Source organism: Andrena cerasifolii, chromosome 1 (genome assembly GCF_050908995.1).
Source record: "Andrena cerasifolii isolate SP2316 chromosome 1, iyAndCera1_principal, whole genome shotgun sequence".
NCBI classification, from domain to species: domain Eukaryota; kingdom Metazoa; phylum Arthropoda; class Insecta; order Hymenoptera; family Andrenidae; genus Andrena; species Andrena cerasifolii.
In genome coordinates, this window is record NC_135118.1 from 3284244 (window position 1) to 3294585 (window position 10342).

General features: G+C 45.1%; 1 protein-coding gene across 1 annotated transcript; it reads right to left on the bottom strand.

Moving 5' to 3' along the window:
- Positions 1-3466: 3466 nt before the first annotated feature.
- Vacht (Vesicular acetylcholine transporter) lies at positions 3467-9049 on the bottom strand. Its single transcript, XM_076814498.1, has 2 exons — positions 8909-9049; positions 3467-7581 (listed from the first exon to the last, which is right to left on the bottom strand). Exon 2 carries the CDS (start codon positions 7395-7397, stop codon positions 5637-5639), a length of 1761 nt encoding a protein of 586 aa, XP_076670613.1. The 5' UTR covers positions 7398-7581; positions 8909-9049; the 3' UTR covers positions 3467-5636.
- Between the last annotated feature and the right edge of the window lie 1293 nt (positions 9050-10342).

Sequence of the window (10342 nt, forward strand, 5' to 3'; positions counted from 1 at the left end):
CACTGATCAAGCCTTCCTAACCTTTTGATCAAGTCTCCCCTTCAGTGGGGCATACCTGTGCATAACATCACTGCCAGAAAATGTTGAAATTCAGTCATTAAAACTAGTTTCCAGCTCTCAAATTTGTACAAGTATATTGAGAATAATCTAAGAATCACAACTTACATAATTAAATACAAACAAAGCAAACCATTATCATTATTTTAATCAAAAAACAAAACTGTGATCAACTATCCCACCTTTCCCCTATAGTTTTCCTGTTTCAGAAGAAAAACTGAAACTATGACCCTCTTTTTGTTGACTCTGCCTATGCCACTGTGGCGAAATGCATAAACTTTAATTAACAATTTCTCGATAACTACATGGTAAATCGATTTTAAACTTTGCAAAAGGGTTCCTTGTATTCCAAATTAGTTTTCAACGAAATTTGAAAGAATTCTTGAATTTAGTCGATTATCCAGGAGCTACCTTAAACGTTCTTTCATCTCGTTCAGCAGAACACGTTGATGTTAAACAAAAGTGTCACGTCAATTTTCAACGCTACCGTCAAGGACCCAGTTCCTGATCACTTAAGAGTAACTACCGCGAGTTTTTAAGCGTCTAAAGGGAGAACTTATCCAAATTTAAAAGATTTTTTTTACATCAGTAAAGCTATGTTTTATCTTTAATTGGTATTAAAAAAGTGCACACATAATAATAATTATTTTATAATTTAACTTCGAAAGTGAAAAATGCAAAGGGAGCAATTTCTGTTCACCTTCACACTTTTTACTATAAGCTATCAAATTTTGCGTATAAATTTCAAAATACTTCATAATTATTTAGTAATTTGTCAGAATAAATTTGTATCGCAATAAGCTTAATAATTGCTTTATTTTTCTAAGCTGGTCAGGAATTGGGTTCTGATCAGGAACTGGGTCCTTGACGGTATAAACAATTTTGCGCAAGATTTTTTTTACAAATGTAGATTCACCCCCTGCAAGCAGTAAGTGTTTTTTAAAAACTTCCCCTGCAAAAGTGGTCGCTCGGAGAGGCCTGATCGAGTTAGCAGGGCATTTTTGAAAATCTCGCACCCCTCCAAGGTGTCAATGCTACTTCAGTTACGAACATTTTTAAAACTTCTCTGGCTTTACGATCGTCGCGTCTCGATTCGACGAAAATAGCCGAATTTTCGAATCGCGCGTTTTAGCGTTGTTTACAACGTCGTTCTCCTCGCGACATCTCCGAGTATTGACGATTAGGTACGAACATGCAATGGACACGCGCGTAAAATTTCACGAGCCTTTAAGCACAATTCCTTCTGTTTTTTGGTTCTCTTTCGACGAAGCATGGTTCACCCTTAGACGGTTGCGTCTGAGCACCATTTTGACCCACGTCGTTACCGTCTGTAAATTATATTGCGAAAACGATCTCTAGAGGTCGAAATATTAATTACTGTAAAAAAGAATCATGTTCCTAAGAAATTGGAAAAGAAAACAGTCACGGGTTGTGGGTGTTGACACAAGACAGGGACTTCAACCACCCCGTAACCTGCGTTGAAGTACAGCTTACTGACTTTATCGTGTAACTATAATTCGACTTTAAAATACGTTTCTTCTAAGAACCTATGCGTTAAGGGGTTAGGCCTAGTCAGCTTTCGAAAAAGAACCCGATTTTCAGGATTTTTTTGTGGAATATCCACTGTGTATTTTATTACAACTATTCGCTTATTTTAGAAGTACATATATGCAGCAACTCTCAGTAATTTTGTTATAGAAAAATATTAAAAAATGAACGAATAACAGACATTCTCGCGAAAGCTGTGTTGATATCGGCGAGCAAGATATTTCGGAAACCACTGTATCGATTGGCCTCAGCTTTTGCAGACTGCTTTTATATACCAGGGACTAGTAGATCAACGAAGGATTTTTTATTTGAACAAAAACTGTATTTTTAATTAACGAGGAACGAATAATTCAGGCATCGGAAAAACGTGGTTTTGCGTCAAACGGTCGCCATTTTGTCAAAAACCAACTTTTTGACAAAAACCTTCGTTCATCTACTGAATTCAACCACACATTAGCAGAATGTTTTTGAATTTTTTAATTTTAGCTGATCCGGCTCAGAGAAAACTTGCTCACCCCACAGCGCCTTTTTCAAAACAGCTTCCGCGAGAATGGCTGTTATTCGTCCATTTCTTAATATTTCTCTACAACAAAATTACTGAGAGTTGCTACATATATGTACTTCTAAAATAAGCGAATAGTTGTAAAAAAATATACAGTAGATATTCCACAAAAAAATCTTGAAAATCGCGTTCTTTTTCGGAAGCTGACTAGGCACACCCCCTTAAAAGAATCTCCTGGAAAACTTTCGACGATTTATTTATTTATAACAGAAATAATTTTCAATAAGAAGACAGAAATGAGATTTAATGCTTACAGTAACGAATAATATTTTTGAAGAAGCTAGCTTCTTATGTAATTAATTTAATTTGTTTGTAATTAATAATAGAAGCTTCTTATGTAATTAATTATTTCAATATTGTCTTTAGAATCATAATATCGTCAGCATAGTACATTAAGAATCGAGTTTAAACAGTTTAGCGTACGGTTAGCATCCTCGCCAAACGCCAAACGTGGCCGCGTTTCAGGTAGACGTGAGTCGCGTCCTTTTGGCGGGAAATTTAATACTTTGAATATTTAAAATAAGCACAAGCCTGTGGATTGTAATTTTGGTGGAGCGTAAAGGTTTCTGCGGAATTATTCTTGTAATAACATAGCGGGTAACAAGTAGAGGCTTCGTCGAAGTTTCCCAGCAGAGGAGCTTGAAAAGGACTCGCGAAGCTTGACGCTGGAGCGCGCTGGCACATGATAATCGTTACAATCTGCATACATGTATATACATATAGAAATTGTACGTCTACGTATTACCTAAATATTACACGACTTATCCCACGGCGAGTAAAACGAACGGGATTGAAACGGGCGTCTCTACTTAGAAACCTATGCTCATGAAAATACAGATATGTAGCGGTCAACATTCTTATCCCCGATATGATTAGTATTGCCCTATCGTAACCGACAAAGTACTAAAGAATCAGCTAATGGAACGGGTAACTAAGCAAGTCACCGGCGCCTTTGTACGCAGTTAATTATAAATTATAAATATCAAACTGTATAAAATCTCTGACCTTTTACATTAGTGACTGATCAGCAAGCCCCTCGCTGCAGCATCCCGATACGTCCAAACAATACAACTAATATACAACGCGATACCTCGAAATGTCCCGATGTTCCTGCGTCCAGCGTTTCTAATTCAGGTTACTAATGAAAACACGGCTACCAACAATAGAGGAGTTAAAATTAACTAACAATGACATGTTACGCGTTTAATGGTGACAATGTACTTTGCCAATATCGAGTTATAACACGGCTCAGACAATACCTATTGTCTCCCCCCAGAAAACCCACCCACCCACCCCCTTTAGCTTACCCTATACAATTACCTGCATGAAAGCTATAACAGCTAATCTCTTGATGCCTTAATTAGTGATATGATGCTTCGGTCCAGCATTGAAACGCGAACGAAATTGATAAAAACGAAAGAGTTTGCCAGTGGCAAGTCGCGTGCGCGAAGGTCCTTGCTGAGGGGAAGCCTTCGCCGCGGTGAACGATGTTCATTTTACGCCTGCCCCGCGATATACGTGGACAACCTTCCAGCGGGATCATCTTTGACACCGACGTTCCTCTCCCTTCGGGTCGATTGGTGCCTCCCATTGTGTGCCCCAGTGTCACGTTCACTGTGCAGACGCGAGCGCGTTATCCCGAATTCCTGTGTCGACGTCCTTCGTCTCACGTTCCGATTCTACGCGCCGCCCCACGCCCCCGAGTGCCTAATTTTCCGAGTGTTATTCGTACGCTCTGATACGGAGCCGTAATCGATTTTCTGGACGCAAAGGTGACAATGGCCTGGCCTCTGTCCCGGACACACCGAATGCCACGTTGATTTTCGTGTAACTCAGCGGTACGATGCTGTCCAAGGCCAGATTTAGAATTAGATTACCGAATCTTTTGAAAGGAGAATGTAAAAGGTTGTAATTCCAAAAGTGGCGACTCCTGGTTCTCAAAGTAACCGGTAGAGATGTTAAGGGGAGGTTCCGGGCTAAAAATAGATTTCTTTTTATTTCATTTTTCGAACGTTCAACCTTTTAGGAATATGTGTTTAAAAGGATGTTTTGAAATTCGTAAAACTCCCGAAGTTATAGGCATTTGAGTCGCGGCAAATGCATGGGTAACACTCGGCACTCGCGTAAAACTTTAAACGCGTTTTTCTTGAAACAGTGTTCTCGAAATCGGTGGAACCGATTCGACTTAACCTTTTTTTATTTTGAAGAATATACTTCTGCCTCGTGGATAGACCAGTAAAATTAAAAAAAATGGAAAGTTTATAATTTTGAAAGACGTTGAAAGGACGAAAAATATAGGGAAAAGGTGATTTCAAAGTTTAAGTGTCGTTATTTTCTCAAAAAATGTCATTTTTTGTAATTTTTTCTGGTCCACTCCACGAGCGAGTTTCATGTCCTTTAATAATCTGGCATTATTTTTTCTTCAAACCAATAGTTTAAGTGTTACAGGTTCCACCGATTTGGATGAATTTTTTGGCGCCTCGAATTTAACGACTCCCCACTTCCGTGTGCAATGATTAATTATAAAACAAAAAAATTATGTCTATACTTTAAGACATCCTTAATTCAATGCAAAAAGTCCCATTAAATTATACACAGTAGTTTTCCTGTAATTAATTCCTAAAGATCACCTATTTTTATGGACTCTAGACCGGAACAACCCCTATGTAGAAGCTAAAATAATCGGAATTTTTCCATGAAAATTGAACAGTAGTATATTCTTGAGAATATGTACTTTCGAGAAATGTTTTTAAAAAAATCGATTTTTTCAACCCGGCTAACCGGAATGACCCCTTAAATCGTGCAATTTCGGAAACGAACACTTGAGAATATTAACTGAGTGATCCTTGAGTGAGTCTAACGAATGTGTACCGCAAAACGATCGATCGTTCAAAGATTTTGGAACCACTCCTTCAAACTCCATCATCCCGCATGGCACTCAATCCGTCGCACACTGTTCACATTCCCTTCACAACGATCGAGGACACTGAATCTTCTCTCTCTTTCCTATCAACTTCCTTACTCTCCTCCTCCTACTCGATTTTAAAACAAACGGCCTCTTGTCGAACGTAACACACTAATTTCTACGATCGATGATATCCCTTGACACTATCACTCAGACTGATCCCAAGACCGCTGAGAATGGTGCGTACTTTCGTGAGTTAAACCATTTAGAATGTCGAAGTGAGCGTTTTGGAAGTCGTTATATGCTCCGTCGATAATCATGATCACAGGATGATACGTTATAGGTGCACTTCCCCTGAATGGGATCGAACGTCGATCGCCGGAATTCCCGGAGGTTAGTCGGCGTGTATGCGTCGTTGGGTTTCTTGATAACTGGAAGCCTGTCTTGAAGACTGTTCTGCGGTGCCCGCCTCCGTCGTCGTGCAGAGGTAACTATCGAGATTGCGAGCATTCCCGACGACCGAACGGTCGCGAAGCACCGATGCACGAAGCGCGAGGAGCCGCATTAGTACATCCCCTGTCTGAAGGGATTGCTATCACCAGCGGGTCTCTGGTCGACGTTAGGAGCGGGTCTCCTGAACGGATTGACGTCCGCCTGGCCTGCAGCTTGCGGTTCCTGCCCGTAGGGTCTCTGCTGAGCGTAACCCTGCGCTGGCTGCTGACTGTAATTATCTGGCTGCTCGTACGTCGGTGCTTGCTCGTACCCTCCCGCCGCTTGATTGTATCCGGGGGCATTGATGTTCTGCCCGTAGCCAGCCTGCTCGTAGCTCTGACCGCCTTGATAGTTCTGGTCGTAGCCTTGGTCCACGTTTGTCTCCATGCGCGTCTGGATCAGGTGGTTCTCCACTTCCCCAGATAGCACCCTCTGCTCCTGCAACACGTACGTCTGGTACTCCTTGTCGGGTGGATCCTGCATGAGGACGTCCGCTTCATCCTGGAACGGCTTGAAGTCGTAGATGTGCTTCAGGTACACCAGCACAGGTGCGTAAAGCAAATTCGAGAAGGCTATGCCGAAGTTCAGGGCGGTGAAGCCGATCGCCTCCACGACGCCGCCAGCAATAATGGGTCCAACCGCGTACGCCAAGCTGTACGAGATGTCGGCTATGGCGTAGATGCTGCCGTAGACGGAGACGTATCGTACGTCCACTAGATAGCCCAGGGTGGGCAGCAGGGCGGTATCGATGAGAGCTATACCGAAGCAGATGCCGCAGATCGGTATCATGAGGACCTTGTACGAGGTGCAGAAAGGTATTATGAAGCAGCATAGGCCTTCCAACGCGAGGCCGGAGGCGGCCATCAGCCATTGGTGTTGGGGGTACTCCTTGGCCATCTTAACGGTAATCACCACGCCGAATACGTGCGGGAAGAACGCAGGCAGCCAAATCATTCCCATCTTCCAGTTGTCGCGGGTTATGTTCTGCTCCATCCACAGCGATATGGTGGGCTCCAGGAAGGCAAGCGCGACGTTGGACATCATCAGGGCTCCGGCGCATACAGCGATGTAGGGATCCATCAGAAGCCGCCAAATGGGTATCGAGGGCGCTTGGTCCGCGCTCCTCTCCTTCATCTGCTCGCTCAACGGCTTCATCACCAGCAGAAGCATGAACCCATCAGCGAGACTGATGAACGCAAGTATGAGAAACGGCACCTCTTTGCCCGCGAACTGGTACAGGGCACCACCGAACGGCGGCGCCACGAGGCAACCGAAACTGATGAACGCCAGCGCGATACCCAAGGCCTTGGAGCGTTCCGACTCCTCCGTGTAGCGATCCGCTATCATCGCCAGGCCGCTGGTATCGGCGAATGCAGACCCCACGCCCTGGAGGCTCCTAGCGAAGAACAGGACACCGTAACTCCTTCCGCAGGCGAAGACAGCGGTCGACAGGAACATTATGCAGAGCCCAATCATCATAGGTATGTCGTAGCCGATTCTGTCTATCAGAGCGCCCGAGAACGGATTCACCATTAGCTGAACGATCGCCTTCGACGCGAACAGCACTCCCGTGGCTGAATCCTGGCCGTGATGAATGGGCGGCGCCGTCGAATTGACCGCCGGCTCCTCCTCCTCGCCGAACGCGCCAACGTACTTCAAATAATCGGGTATGATCGGCACTATCACCATGTACAGCATATTGTCGAGCAGCAACGCCACGGAGACGATAATCAGTACGAGCTTTCGCTGAGCTTTCGGCTCCTGCAGCTTCATCCAGATGAGCTGCTTGAGCTCGCCCAGCTCGATGTTCAGTATCGGTATCGTCGTCGACATGTTGCCTCGCTTTTAGGTAGCCGCCACTAATAGAACAGGATCGTCTTCCAGCTTTCTCTTATATCTTTCTTTCTTTCTTAGCGACTGTAACTAAACGCGATCACTTCGTGTGACGTTGGGAGTGACCGTGACGAAGAGATCGTCGCGATTGGGGCGGCGTGCATCAGGCCGGGCCAGGGGTAACCTACAACAGATCACCGAGTTGGCACGGTTAGCTCCCGAATATCCCGAAGATCGATGAATTTCTTTCTTTTTTTCTTTCTGTCTCTTTGCACGACCAGTACCTCGCATGTGGTACCCCTGCATTCGACTCGAGAGATTGAATTCTGGTCGCGTCGCGGGGATGCTGTTTAAGACCACGGGCCAATGAACGACTGCAGACGAGAATTCGAAAGAAAGGGGAGCCCTGACCCGGCCTGATCGGCGCACACCGATTCAACCCTACCCCAAACCCGACCTTTTGCTACACGTCGACGGCGCAGACTTCGTTTTTTTTTGGGATGAAGGCTCACACTCCGTGTATCGACAACGCACCACCGTGCGGCTGATTCCCTCGGTTGCTTCTGATGGGTATAGAAGTGAATATAACACCGGATGGAGGCTCCCCCTCGACAAGGCGGCACGATCGGTGCCTAGCTACCTATGTCTTCCGTCCCGTGTCGTGTTACGGGAGATAAAAAGGCACGGGTACACGCAGGCGAGACGAGGGTGAAGGTCGAATTGTTGGCGTTACGGCTTTACGCTATAAACGGGGCTAGGTGGTAATTATCTCATGAGTCCCGCTGTACGACGTAAGAAAACAGCAGAGAGGGTGCGCGCTCTCGTAACGCTATAAACCTAGTTTCTCGTATCGATAAAACATCGAGCAGAAAAATGGATGACTTTCGCCTAGCACCGAATATCCCAACCAAAAATAGGCACGCTACTTGTGGAGAGCTAAATATCGATGCATCTATCATCATTGAAATTAAACTGCAAATTGCAAATTCGGTTAACATATTAACACTTTGAGTGGCTGACGATTTCGAAAAATGTCCCTTCTAACGAGTCTGGCTTTTCTGAGAACGGGAAAGTCGGACAAATTTTATTAACTCGTCCCAAGAAAATATTACGGGGCTCTCGAACAATACTTTCGATGATTTCCAGAACGTAGAGAGGTGAGAACACGCTAAAACAGTTTAGAGTATTCAAATCCCTGGGAGACACACCGGCGCCAGTCAGAGTGTTAAATAAGAAGTTAATGAACGCTCTGTTTTTAGTGAAGTCGTTAAATACTGTGCACCGTCGTCACGGTAAAACGGATTAGTTATACGCGTTAAACGATCATTCGTAAACCGACGTCCCTCCTAATGTTGTTCGGCGCACGTCGACACCCTCGTTTATTAATTACGGTGACTGATGGGCGTGCAGGGATGCCTAACTTCGTCAACGATCGTAACGAGCCTCCATAGACACGTAGATGTCCACGGTGAGGGGAACGCCGTGGACCGTAGGAAAATTCGTAAACTTACCGGAGTTATTGGCGAATTTCTGCCTGAGGGAGTTGGCGAGGCGTTGGGGACCGGCCAAAGCCGGAAGTCCGGCGAACAAGCTGCTCAGAGTGGAGGCGACGTACGGTTCCTCTTCCTTCGAGTCGTTTGCCGACTCAGCTCCTCGCGTCCCCGGGCCCTCCACCTTTTCAGCCGAATTTCTAACCGAGCCTGAAACACACGCGCAATTTTACATTATTAATTAACGAAATATCCCACAGAACTGCAACTATTTAATATCCCCCGGGTCCATTAACATCAAGCGACCGAGTACATTGCTCTATTAGTGCGCCACCTATGTTGTGCCGGCGCACAAATTTTGTACCGTACAGTTTGGTGACAGGTCTACCCTCGTGAGAAGAGTATTTCGAAGGAAATTTGAATTCTTAATATTAATCAATGTTTTGCCGTTTGGTGGTGAGAAAGGGACGAAAAATAGGTACAATAGGAATTCCATAGTGAGGTAATCAAAAAGTTGTCGATCCTTAGCACGTTTCCCTCGGCCTATACTGCACCAATAATAATCTCTTTTTGTCTATTCCCTCCTCGGAAACGGCACAATTTTCCCGGACCTCTCTATTATCTTATGCACACGTTACCAATGGACAATCTATGTTTAGAATTTGCACATCTATCTATAACGTCCGCTGCCTTCAATACCTTACATTTGTAGAAGACTGTGTATCACACATGTGCGTGAATTCCCAAGGTAATTTCCCATCCTTCGCTACGTTGCAGTGTGGTTATTGGCGGCCACGTATTATTTACTTTAGTACCGCCCAATCAACAGAACAACTCGCGACTCCCTACCGGTCGAATCGGCTCCCCGTTCCCCGAGTCGTTAATAACTGTCTATGCTAACCACTGCACAACAACTGTTCAACTGAATCGAAAGACATTCTAGTGAAACAACTAGTTCCCCAAGACAGCCAAAAATTTAAACTCCCAGCTCTACATTCCCACACCACGCGTTATAAAACATCCCATTCCCTTCTGCACACTCAGCACGCCTGCATTAAACTCAGCCAAACTAGGTCCTCTGAAGCCACCTACTCGGATCGTCTAATCCAAAACATATGAAAACGATTCTCTCATCCACGAACACAGAACCACCAACGGTAACCAAGTGCAAAGAGTAAGCACGATGGACAGAGTGAACCCGGCGAGCCAGAAATTAATTACAGTTATATCCCCCCTGAAAATCCAGAGCCCCGTCAGCAGTCGATACCTCTAACGATCCTATGCCGCGGCTGAACGGATGCCAGTGTCGGTGATCTCAATACCACCGGCCGGGAGTCACGAAGTGGTACTGCGTGAGACCGACCCAGCGAAAATACCGAGGATAACGGGGGCTGGGAGGCGAGGGGTGCGGGCGGCTGGGGGGGCAGAGAGCAAAAGGTACCAGCGGAGATCAAG